The sequence below is a fragment of the Amblyraja radiata genome, chromosome 2 (assembly GCF_010909765.2).
Source record: "Amblyraja radiata isolate CabotCenter1 chromosome 2, sAmbRad1.1.pri, whole genome shotgun sequence".
NCBI lineage: Eukaryota > Metazoa > Chordata > Chondrichthyes > Rajiformes > Rajidae > Amblyraja > Amblyraja radiata.
The window spans coordinates 134,739,550-134,752,970 of record NC_045957.1 but is presented as its reverse complement, the minus strand read 5'-3'; the positions used below and the strand labels follow the sequence as shown (position 1 = coordinate 134,752,970).

The 13,421-nt window shown below is 43.0% G+C and overlaps 1 protein-coding gene across 1 annotated transcript in view; it reads left to right on the top strand.

The window, feature by feature from the left end:
- odad2 (outer dynein arm docking complex subunit 2) overlaps positions 1 to 13,421 on the top strand; it is a 336,903-nt gene that overhangs the window by 69,748 nt on the left and 253,734 nt on the right. Inside the window, exons 8-10 of the mRNA XM_033016188.1 lie at positions 919 to 1,127; positions 6,199 to 6,336; positions 9,070 to 9,211. Of these exons, the coding sequence (XP_032872079.1) occupies positions 919 to 1,127; positions 6,199 to 6,336; positions 9,070 to 9,211 (489 nt within the window). The remainder of the gene's footprint in view (positions 1 to 918; positions 1,128 to 6,198; positions 6,337 to 9,069; positions 9,212 to 13,421) is intronic.

Below are 13,421 nucleotides of genomic sequence, written 5' to 3'. Positions count from 1 at the left end.
ACCACATTATGGGTACTCACAGCTGTGGAGACATTAGTTCACTGTTATTCAGAGCTCTGATTGAGGCACGCCGCTTGCAGAGAGAGAGAGAGAGACACACACACACACACACACACACACACACACACACACACACACACACACACACACACACACACACACACACACACACACACACACACACACACACACACACACACACACACACACACACACACACACACACACACACACACAAAAAGAAAAAAACACAGACAATAATTGTGCAGAAAGCAAAACCATTGTGCCCAAGTTTATGTCGTTCAGAGCTTATTTGGGGGTTGTAGTATTTAATAAGCCGGTGGCTCGTGGGAAGACGCTCTTCCTGAGCCTGGACATTACAGTTTTCAGACTCGTGTACCTTCTTCTCGATGGCACGGGTGAAATGAGTGTGTAGCCAGGGTGGTGTGGGTCTCTGATGATGCTGGCAGCCTTTTTGAGGCAGCGACTCCTGTAAAATCCCTTTGATAGTGGGGAGGTCAGAACCAGTGATGTGTTCACCAGTGTTCACCACTTTTTGCAGTCTTCTTCGCTCCTGGGCATTCAAGTTGCCGAACCCAGCCTTGATACAACCAGGCAATATGCTCTCTACTGTACACCTGTGGAAGAATGTAAGAGGTTGAGGGGAGACCTTGTTTATAAAATCATGATGAGCATAGATTGTCACAGTCTCTTTCTCGGGGTAGGAGAGTCTAAATCTTGAGGGAATAGATTAAAGGTGAGAGAAGAAAGATTTAAAAGGCACCTGAGGAGCATCTTTTTCCCAGACAGTACTGCAATACTACTGTAACCATACGTGGATTGATAAAAAAGTATATATTCGCTGACATGTTCATTTTGTATTATTTTGAAATTCTTGTCAATTGTAACTTTTATTAGAACTTTGCACTACAAAAGAAATCCACAAATACTCGTAAGATCCAGAAAACAGAAGTACTTACTGGCGACGAATTTGATCAGAGTGAAAAATTTAGTGATCAGGATAAGAATAAACTTGAGAGAAAAAAACTGCTTCCAAAGTCTAAGATAAGGGATGCAAAAAGAGAAGAATATATCCTAAAGCGCCTGGATTCATCTCATCAACAGTTGTAAGTATCTAATGTGAAATGTTATGAACTTACCAACCTTAAGATTGATATATAAGTAACTAGAACTATATTTACAGTCTTAGATAATATCGAGTTTTTCAAGTGTGGAAAATTTTCAACACAAAAAAATGAACCTTAAATTTGTTTTGTTGGTTAGTTTTCATATACTTTCACAGTCTCACTGCATTATTTTTCCAGTTGTACACCTTAGCTCTCTGCATTTAAGGAAGGATGATAAAAAAAGAAAATAGGCAACAATATACTTAACATGCTCAATGTCCTGGCTGTAGTGCTGCTCGCAATTCCTGGGAAATCCTACAATAGTCCTATCGTCACAGAACTGCATTCTTCAGATCCATCTTGAGAAATGCATCATTATCCACTACAGAAACAGTTTTGGACCACAAAGCACTCTGAGGTTTCCATGACTACCAGCCTAATTCCTTTCCTCTTCCTGAAGCCACATTGCATTTTTTTTTTACCCCACTGGAAAGAGGTTTCAGTTCCGATCTAATTTGATTCAAATTGCGATTCAAGAATGATAAAAAGCTCCCATAAAAAGTCAAATTTGTCACGGGGTGACGGCTGTATGGTCGTGAGTAGATGCCCAAAGAGTTGTACCTTTTTCTGGTCCCCGCTGGATTTTCAACATGTTGAAAATTTTTGGCGACCTGCTGTGACTATGACGGGTGCCGGCAATCGCCGAAAAAATCGCGTAAATGGGACAGGCCCTTGAGGCACTCCTGTGCTCCATCCCTTGTCTGCACTAAGGTGGGGGACAATCCCCCCCATTTTTTGTAACCCGGATTTTAAAACTCCGTGAAAAAAAAAGTTGTTAAAAATCTCCGCTTTCCACGAGACAGTGGGGGTGGAACTGATGATCGAGGGCACCGATTGGACGAGAGAGACGTGGTCAGCATGCAGTGGAGGAGGGGCATGATGATTCAGCGTGATGATTGGAGGAGGGAAGTCGGACAGAGGCGGAAGTAGGGGGTTGGGACTGAGGATAGAGCGCAGTGATTGGAGGAGGGAGACACCCTGGTGGAGCAAACATCAGAGCGGAGCTTGAATCGGCCCGTTCGTGGGGCTTTTCATCACCTGGCCCGGCAACAGGGGAAACCTCACCCGGCCCGGACACAGATAGGATTGACTGATTGATATCTCTTTCTCGATTAAAGATCAGCAGCCATATTTAAATGACCGTGTCTTTGCTAAATGGCTGGCTCAGATTTTAAGAACCACATATAAAGTATTGTGACTTCTCAATTTGGCAAACTGCATAGGGGTGAGTTCAATAAAAGGGTGATGGATCAGATGTGCATGCTTCTAGCATCTTACGTTCCCTTCAGATGTGACAGCTAATCACTAGCTTTTTGTGGCTCTAGTATTTTAAGCTTGCGGCAGGGTTGCACTCACTGCATTAGTCCTAAAATCCCATTTGTTGATTTGCCCTGAAATGATTGTCGGTGTAGTCCAGTGATTTTGCCACTTTACTCCCATATTGGCGAGGGCTTTTAATTAAACAATTCTGGCATATACTGCAAAAGATTTTCGTGCACTAAATTACTTTCATTGTAAAAGTAGTTCTACTATATCGTGATAATTGTGTTCCTAAAATAAAACCTGTGTTATAGAAAATCGCATTATGGGCCTGCCCACTATTGGGTGACATTATGGGCCTGTCCCAAATTATCAGCCTGTCCCATGATTTTTTGGGCGACTGCAGGCGACTGCCATGAAATGTTCAACAGGTCGAAAAATTTTCGGCGACAGTGACGACAATTTTTGCTCTCGTAGGTTGTCGTAGATTGCCGCCAGATGTTGTAGTCCCTGGCAGTTGCCTAAAGAGTCGCCTTAGTGGGACAGGTCCATTAGGGAAACAGTTGTGTCACTGGGGACAATGGTGTAGGGACTACAGTATCTTAGACATGCAATAACAAAGTTCTTTGCCCTGCAGGATTTTCAAAAATAAAATGTGATGCTAGATTGTTAATACATTGTACGTGCCAATGGAAACAATGGCTTGTCAATTTCCATGGCCACCTGTGGTGAAACTGACAGACTGTGTTCTTAAGGGACAATGGTGTCCATGGCCAAAGTGAGGACCACCGTAAATTGCAGGAGCAGCACCTCATATTTCGCTTGGGCAGTATGCACCCCAGTGGTATGAACATTGACTTCTCTAATTTCAGATAGTCCCTACTTTCTCCTCCCCTTCTCAGCCTTCCCTCAGCCCACTGGCTCCACCTCTTCCTTTATTCTTCCCGCGCCCCCCACCCTCACATCAATCTGAAGAAGGGTTTCAACCCAAAACTTTCCCTATTTCCTTCGCTCCATAGATGATGACTCACCCGCTGAGTTTCTCCAGCATTTTTGTCTACCTATGGTGTTTGATTACATTGGTGAGGTTATATGGAAACATTTTTTTACAAAGACTTTATTCTGTTTGTCAATTTCTAAAGTAATTGTTGGCCACAAAGCCATCTATTCCCTCATCCAAATCATCTACTAACTCTCCTATATCTTGTCATTTATCTTGGATCCAATGGACCTCATTAAATGATTAATTCCATTGCCATTCTCTAGTGTGGATTCAGAACTGATTTTCCGTTAGAAGACAGAGGATAATGGTGGAAGGGTGTTATTCTGTCTGGAGGTCTGTGACCAGTGGTATTCCACTGGGATCTGTGCTAGGACAGTTTGTTTGTGAAAAATGTAAATGAGTTGGGCATAAATGTTAATAGGTTGGTATATAAATTTGCAACTGACAGTGATGGTGGAGTTGCAGGCAGTGAGGAAGGCTGTCAAAGGATACAGCGAGATTTAGATCAGTTACAGTTATGGGTGGGGAAATGGCAGATGGATTTTAATCCAAGCATCTTTCACTTTGGGAGGTTGAACATAAGGGGAAAGTAAATGGTTAGTGGCAAGACCCTTAAAAGTATTGATGTTCATAGAGATCTTGAGGTCAAAGTCCATAGCTCCCTGAAAGTGGTAGCACAACTAGATAGAACAGTAAAGAAAGTGTTTAGTATGCTTGCCTTCATCAGTTTAGCACTTAGTATAAGTCAAGACACTATGTTACAGCTTTATAACACTTTGATGAGGTTGCATTTGGAGCATTGTGTGCAATTCAGGTCACCCCATTACAGCAAGATATGGAGGCTTTTGAGAAGCTGTAAAAGTATTACTTAATGTTGCATGGATTAGAGGATATCACTTATAAGGTGATGTTGGATAAACCTGGATTGTTTTCCCTGGAGCATTGGCAGTTGAGGGGAGTGTTAATAGAAGATTATGAGAGGCATAGATATGATAGACAGTCAGAACCTGTATCTCTAGCATGAACATCTGAAAGACTAGAAAGACATAAGTTTAAAGTGAGGAGCAAAGTTTAAAGGAGACTAGACTAAGTGGGACCACCTGTCACACATGAGACTTGGTCCCCCAACGCAATATTCCACCACTCACCCATAGCCCCCAACAGCACATGCGCAGCTCATTTCCCCTCATCCCTAGTACTCTCTCCCCGCTTCGGCAGCCGCACGCGGCGGGCCCCTCGCCGCCCCGCCCAAAGCCCGCCCGCACCGCGCGCGCCCGCCGGCCCAGACCCGCCGCCCGCCAAACGCGGCCCTCACGACCCCCGCCGAGCGCGAGCCCCACCGAGCCCACTCCTCACCGCCGCAGAGCCTCCTCACATCCCCCACTGCTCTCCTCTCCCTCTATTCCCTCCTCCTCTACTCCCCCCGTTCTCTACCTCTATTCCCCATCCTACCCCACTCCCCCCTCCTCACCTCCTCCCTCTTCTTTTCCCTCTCCTCCTATCCTCCCCCAATCCCTCCTTCACTTCTCCTTTTCCCTACCCTCAGTCACTCCCTCCCTCCATCCATAATTCCTCTCCCTCTATCTCCTCTCCTCCCCTACACTCGCTCCCCAGGATCGCGAGGTTGCCGCTCCTCTCCCTTCTTGTGTGTACCAGAGGAGCACCAGCCATCGGCGGGGATCCTCGGCTCGGCCCCCGAAACACCAGAAGTTACGGCCGCACCAGCGTGTGGCGGTGGTGGAGACCTCGGAGAAAGGACGGGAGAAGAGCCATGGGGGAGAGGGGGGGTATCACGGGGGATGGGGGCAGAAGCCAGCAATGGGGACCCGAAGGGAAGGGGCTGGAGCCGCGGGGCGTTGCGTTTGGGACTCACAGCGGGCGCAGGACATTGTCTTCTGCCGGGATCAGACACTCCGCTTTCCATTTGGGGACATCGGCGACATCTCCGACTTCGCGCGGGGTCGCTTCCGGTCCTTCCGAAAAATGTGTCCGGTTGGAGACCTCCACCGGCCTCCTTCAGGAGGCACAGGAAGAGATGGACCGTCCCGGGAAGTGACAGCAGAAGCGACCAATCTGCGTGGCGCTGACTCGCAGGAGAGGAGATTGATCTGCGCATGCGCGGTTTTTAAGATTTTTATACCTCGCTAACTTTTACAACATACTACTGATCGGAATGGAACTTGGTGCACTCGCAGCACAGGAGAAAGGTGAGTGAGCTGATGTAAAGTCGTAGCGCTATCGTGTACTGTTTTTCCTCAAATAGAAAAACCATGCAAACCAAAAGAGCACAAGATCAGTTTTAGTTATGTATAGATGCGCGGGCAGGTTTTTTTACACAGAAAGAGGTGAGGTATGGAATGCATTGCCGGGGGTGGTGGTGGGGGCAGATATGCTCAAGGCACTTAAGAGGCTTTTAGAAAGGCACATGAACGGATATGAATCCGGAGCAGCCAGAGGAGATTAATTGAAATTGATATCTTGTTCTGCACAGTCATTGTGGGCTGAAGGGCCTGTTGCAATGTTGTTCTAAATGCTTCTTCTTTGTTTAATAAATGTTTAGATTGATATATGTTTAGATTTTGTACTTGCTCTCCAACAACTTGGTAAAATTATCAAGACTGGAAGAATCTGTACAAATAAAACATGTTGTCATTCTCTTTTTACAGAGTTCTGGGATCTTAGCTATGAATTATTAATTAATACAATATGATTTCTGAAATCCTGTAAGCAATCTTCCTCTCTTTTAAGCTCAAAAGATGACAAAACTCAAGCAAAAGATCAGGCTGCCAGCAAGGCTGCACAAGACAAAGAAAATGATGACATAATTACAATCAAAAGATACAAGTGCAAAGCATCTCGAGAAAAGAAACTTGCATTAAAGAGAATGTGAGTTTGTTTCTAATTAATTTATCTTCTTTGTAATTTTCCATGGTGGGATTGGATGTTGAAGATTGTAAACAATTTTTGGGTGACATGGTATAAGAGAGTGAAGGATAAATAAGCATGGACATGCAGGTACATTTTACTTTATCCTGACATCACTTTGTGTTCGGTTGGTTTCGATCCTCTGGATATCGACATTGCATTACAGCCATGAAAGTTTAATTGGAATGTGTGACATTTATATTGCCCATTTCCATTTTCATCATGCTTGATATTAATGAGTTGCATTGCACTGACCCACAATCCAACTCATTAAAGGTGAGAAAAAGAACGTTTAAAGGAGTTTATGAAGCAAGTTTTTACACAGAGAGTGGTGGGTGCCTGAAAAACAGTGCCAGGGGATGTAGTGGAATCAGATATGAGAGCTACATTTAAGAGGCAGTTGGACAGACATGTGAACTGACAGGGAATGGAGGCATGTAGACCATTTGCAGTCAGGTGGGATTAGTTTAAATTGGTATCATGGTCGGCACAGACATCATAGCCTGTTCACTGCTCTACGATGCCTATGATAACTATGATTTCTATGATGTGGATGATCAGCCATGATCACATTGAATGACGATGCTGGCTTGAAGGGGCGAATGGCCTACTCCTGCACCTATTGTGTATTGCAGTCCAGGCTTTCTATCACCTGAACACAATGGAATGCCCATAGTAATATGAGATCTCCCTTCTTGCTTCTTAACCTAATGTGTTTTGCCTTCCTAAGGCATCCTATTTCCACAGATCTACAAGTCCTTAACACCGTTCCTTCCTATTTTACGCACCTTGTACTCAAGAATATTAAATAAACTATCCTGACCTTTTTGTTGTGAAACGTATTTAACATATCATTATTGCATCAAAATCTCACATGGTTATTTATGGGAGCAGCTCAACAATCTACTTCACTGCACATTGTGTGTTTGTGTATACATTTTTTTATATGTTTTGTTCACATATTCTTCCTTGATTTGCTCTCACTTAATATTGTACTACTTCATTAGCATTGTCTAACACTTGCTCATTTGTGCATCTTATTTATTTTCTCTGATTCTGCATGTTGGTGGTTATCTACAGATGAATGCAGCTTGGCACTACGTTTTATGAACTGGTATTGAATTGAGTCCTTTAAAACAAAGGTTACACTTATTGGTGGACAGGAAATTGCCCATTTCCACATGGAGTCAGCTGACAATCATGGTCTCAAAGTGCTAAATACAAGTAGAGGGGAGCTGTAGAGGGCAACGGTAATAGCCAGATTATTTTGAGGGGTACTGAGGAATATTGTTGCTCTCGTGGACTTTTCGTTATGAATGTTAAAATATATTTCTGGGCTACCTTTAAACAATTAGTCCAGCATTGCAAAGTATTGGTTGGTTGTTGGTTGGGAGGAAGTAATTGTCAATGTTTCAGTCAATATCCTGCATTAGGATTACAGTTTCTGGTTTAAACTGAAGATAGACACAAAATGCTGGAGTAACTCAGCAGGACAGCCAGTATCTCTGGAGAGAAGGAATGGGTGACGTTTCAGGGTGGTGATAGGTGGACCAAGGAAGGGGGAAAGGAAATGGGCAGATGTATCCAGATGGGAGATGAGGAGAAGCAACCTTTCCAGCATCTGTAGTTGCTTGTGTCTCTATTCGATTCGATTCGATTTAATAGTCCTCAGATAATAGCAGTTTGACAATAGACAATAGACAGCAGGTGCAGGAGTAGGCCATTCGACCCTTCGAGCCAGCACCGCTATTCAATGTGATCATGGCTGATCATCCCCTCTAAGTATCCCCTGACTCCGCTATCTTTAAGAGCCCTATCTAGATCTCTCTGGAAAGTATCTAGAGAACTGACCTCCATCGCCCTCTGAGACAGAGAATTCCACAGACTCACAACTCTCTGTGTGAAAAAATGTTTCCTAGTTTCCATTCAAAATGGCTTACACCTTATTCTTAAACTGTGGCCGCTGGTTCTGGACTCCCCCAACATCGGGAACATGTTTCCTGCCCCCGAAACGTCGCCTATTTCCTTCGCTCCATAGATGCTGCTGCACCCACTGAGTTCCTCCAGCAATTTTGTGTACCTTTCCTAATCTAATATGTTTCAATAAGATGCCCTCTCATCCTTCTAAACGCCAGAGTGTACAAGCCCAGCCACTCCATTCTCTCAGCATATGACAGTCCCGCATCCCGGGAATTAACCTTGTAAACCTACGGTGCACTCCCTCAATAGCAAGAATGTCCGTCCTCAAATCTTGCAAACATCAAGACCTGGGCTATATATGTAGTCTTGGCTTCAGTTTAGTTTATTGTCATGTGTACCGAGGTACAGTGAAAAGCTTTTTTTGCTTGATATGAAGTTCATGGGTATGAAGTGACATGTAACATTTTCAACATGGAAGTTCCAAACAATGACCCATCACCAAAAATATGAAATGTAGCCACCTCTCATTGGCATTCAGTCTAATGACCAAAGTCAAATTCACCACCAACATTAATCTGTGCGTCTTCATTGATCGGAAACTCAATGGGATGTGGCACAAAGGAGAAACAATATTGGAAATATATACTTTTTCACCATTTACAATTTAACATTGTAAATAAATGATGTAAGATATTGCCAATGGTATATTTTATCAGTGTAAAATTAAACAGTTTCTTTTTCAGCTGCTTATTTGTTTGTATTTTGTAATGGCAGTGGTTCCTTAGAGACAGACAACATAGATGAAAGTTCCACAGAAAGTGAGGAAGAGCTGCAAGAAATGGATAGACAACATGAATCCAACACTGATTTACCTTCTGAATATTGGCAGATCCAAAAAGTGGTGAAATACCTGAAGGTAATTACATAAACTTTACTGTATGATTTTTCTTGCTCATATACTGTGATAGAAAATGATAAATGTTCTCATGTTTGGGGGTTAAACACAAAGTTTTGGATGGGAAACTCTGAGCATACAAGATCCTTGCCTGGCTGATAGTCAGGCTTGAGTGTTTGAGAAGACCAAAGACACTGGTAAGGACATTTTAGTACAAGTGGGAACATGGGAACTTCAAGGGTTGCAGTGGTGGGCGCCTGATTCTCAAGAGTGCTTTGTTGCTTTGATCCTTGAATTGAGGTTCTTTACATGAGAAATTGAGATGGGTTGTCTGTTGGAAATAAATGGTCAATGCAAGGGAATACAAAAAGCTTTGGTGTCTTGCTCTGTGTGATTCAGTTATTTTTCCCGCCACACGTACTGATATGTGCGAATTATGAGCAGGAGTTGGCTACTTGATTTTTTAACCTGCTCTTCCATTTAATGTGGTCATGGCTAATTACATAGCCCATTACATCTATATTTGCTTTCAGAGACTTCAGGATAAGGACAATTTTGGTTCCTTTGAACATTATCATTTCCCTAGTCTCCTAGTATTTTAAAAATACACATCATGTCTGTTTTGTATTCCCAAGTGGAAACCATATGTTTTACCTCATTGTATTAATTTGCAGCGTTGTTGCCCACTCACTTATTTTTACCTCCTTGAAGTTCCTTTGCACTCTCATCACAACTCACATTCTTGATTAGTTTTGTGTCATCGGCTAATCATTTTACATTTTAGATAATGAGCTGTTAGGGCATAAAATATTAAATCAGACCAATATGCAAGATATCATTAAGCTGCTGTGCCAAAGCATTCTGTCACAACAAATTTTATGTAGAACTTATTTTACTATTATCTGCAGAAAATTAAAGCTTAATTTCAGTGTACAATCACTGGAACATGTTTTTCGTTCATTATCACACTATTAAGATATGAAATGAAATAAAATATATTTTCTGGTACATGGATCATAGTACATATTGAAAACAGTTTCTAACAAGGTCTAGGTACGGAAGGAAGTGAAGATTTTAAGTATTTTCGCATGAGCCATCTGTTTCTATATTAGGTTAGCAGAAGCTCAACAATGCTTTTGTGTTGTAGAAATATGCACATATTTATGTAACTGCCCATGGTATTGTACATATGTTTAACACCTGCAACAACAATTGTTTTAATATAAAACACTTGGTCAGAGCTATAAATTGCATAGTGTTTGAATGAGATCAAAATCTGGTTAACCACAAAACATTTGTTTTACAAGCAAAATGCCAATTGCTTAATTAGGCAACAAAACAATTGAAAACAAAATTAATGGTTTTCAAATAAATTCAAAGATTAAAGGCATGGCTTGTTCAATTAGACCTACGATGTATTATTCAACAGCTTAATCTTTATAACTAAGAAAGCAATCACAGCCTTCAATTTTTAAGAAACTATATTTTCCAGCCCTGATGTGGTCCACAGATGTTGAAGAATATTTGATCGGATCTCAAGCCTTGTATTTGGGTAGTGTTAGAATTTAGTAGGGAATACTCCATGCCTTATCAGACCGAAGATTGTCTTATGAAAAGAATAGATTTCATCTCAAGGATAGGAGCTTTATATAATTCTTGAATCGCAATTTAAATCAAAATTGGATCGGAACTGAAACCGTTTTACAGTGGGGATAAAAAGTACAAGTTTGCTTCAGGAAGGGGGAAATAGGCTGGTAGTCAGGGAAACCTCAGAGTGCCTCTTGCTCCAAAACTGTTTCTGTAGTGGATAATGTTGCATTTCTCAAGACTGGTCAGAAGAATGCCCTACGATGGGGATTTCCCAGGGATTGCGAGCAGCACTATAGCCAGGACATTGAGCATGCTAAATATTTTGTTGCCTATTTTCTTTTTTGGTGAACTTTTTACAAAATTATTACATTTTCCCTACGTGATTTAAGCCTTACTGACTAATCTCTGGCATCTGGCCTGAGAGGGAAAGGTGGGACTGAGATGGTTTGGAACCAGGAGCAACAAACTCCCTGGTTGGGAGATCTCAATAGGTCGAGCAACCTCTATGGAGGGAAATCGACAGTCGCATTTCTGGTCGGGACTCTGCATCTGAAATTTAGTCCAGAAATTTGTATCAGGTCAGAGTAGGTGCATGTGAACCTTTTGAGCACCTGGAAGGACTGCTGGGGTCCCTGGATGGAGGCGAGAGAGGAGGTACAAGGACATCTCGTGTGTTGCAGGGCAAAATACCTGGGGAGAGGGTGGTTTGCGTGGGAAGGGATGAGTGAACCAAGAAGTTGCAGGTGGAGAGGTATCTGCAGAAAGGGAAGATGTGACTGGTAAGGGGATCGCGTTGGAAATTATGGAAATGTCGGAGAATTATGTGTTGGATGTGTAGGATGGTGGGGTGAAAGATGAGTTCCAGGGGAACTCTATCCTTGTTCCGTCTGGAAAGAGGAGGTTTGAGAGCACAACTACAGAATACAGAGGAGACATGGGTGAGGGATCCATCTATGACAGTAAGGTAGACACCATGTTTACTGAGGAAAGAGGACATCCTGGTTGTCCTAGAATGGAAAGTCTCATCTTGGGAGCAGACTCAGCAGAGACAGGGAAATAGAGATTAGGAGATTGTGTCTTTGCAAGAGGCAGGATGGGAAAAAGTGCAGTCCAGATAACTGTGAGGGTAAACGCCAGTTGACATTTTGGCCCCTATGATGGAGACAGAGAGATCAAGAAAGGGGAGAGAGGTGTTAGAGATGGTCCAAGTGAATTTGAGGGGGGAGGGGTGGATGTTAGTGGTTGATGTTCATTAAATCAATGAGTTCTGCATGGGTGCAGGAAGCAGCCCTGATGCTGAGGTCGATGTAGCAGAGAAACAGTTGGGGATGGTGCTAGTGTATGTTTAGAACAAGGACCGTTCGATGTAACTGACACATAGGCAGAGATAGCTGGGGGCCATGCAAGTGCCTATGTCTACACCTTTAACTGAAGAAAGTGAGAGGATTCAAAAGAGAAGTTGCTGAGGGTGAGGACAAATTCCCTCAGGCAGAGTAGGGTGTTAGTAGAGGGAGGAGTTGACTATAGGAGCAAAGAGTTCCTTCTGCAGTTGTACAGGGCCCTAGTGAGAGCACACCTAGAGTATTGTGTGCAGTTTTAGTCTCCAAATTTGAGGAAGGACATTCTTGCTATTGAGCGAGTGCAGCGTAGGTTCACGAGGTTAATTCCCGGGATGACGGGACTATCATATGTTGATAGAATGGAGCGGCTGGGCTTGTATACTCTAGAATTCAGAAGGAAGAGAGGGGATCTTATTGAAGCATATATGATTATTAAGGGTTTGGACACACTAGAGGCAGGAAACATGTTCACGATGTTGGAGGAGTCCAGAACCAGGGGCCACAGTTTAAGAATAAGGGGTAAGCCATTTAGAACAGAGATGAGGAAAGCTGAAATGAAAGACAGATTTTCACACAGAGGGTTGTGAATCTGTGGAATTCTCCGCCTCAGAAGGCAGTGGAGGTCAATTCTCTGGATACTTTCAAGAGAGAGTTAGATAGAGCTCTTAAAGATAGCGGAGTCAGGGGATATGGCGAGAAGGCAGGAACATTGTGGATGATCAGTCATGATCATATTGAATGGCGTTGCTGGCACGAAGGGCCGAATGACCTACTCCTGCATCTATTGTCTATTGTCCATTGAAGTTGATTATGTGATGGTTCGTGGAAGAAGAAGAGGGTCTTTAGACCCTCTGAGGACCTAGACATTGAAAGTTATTGAAGAATTGAAGGGCATGTGGGGTGTTTTGGATGTAGGTCAGAAGGGACTGGATAAAGGAGGATGGGATGCAATCAGGGAATATTTGGCGATGCGTCCCGTATGGCAGGAACTGAAAGAAACAACGGGTCTGCTCGGGCAGTCCTGTTTGTGGATTTTGGAAATAGAAATGGATATTGTGGGGCTGGGGAATAAAAAGGTTGAAGGCTGTGGAGGGGAGATCGGAAACAGTCTGGGAGATGACGGCCTGGTGTTCCTCTATAGAGACATGGTCAAGAAGTACGCATTTAAAGATGTAACTGAAAAGTATCAGCCGGAAATGTATGTAAAAACACGAGAGACCTCTTAAAGATGTGAACAGCAGCTTCAGTCAAGTTTGTGAGAAATTGACAGAAATGCTTTCTAGTACAAAAACAGAAGATGC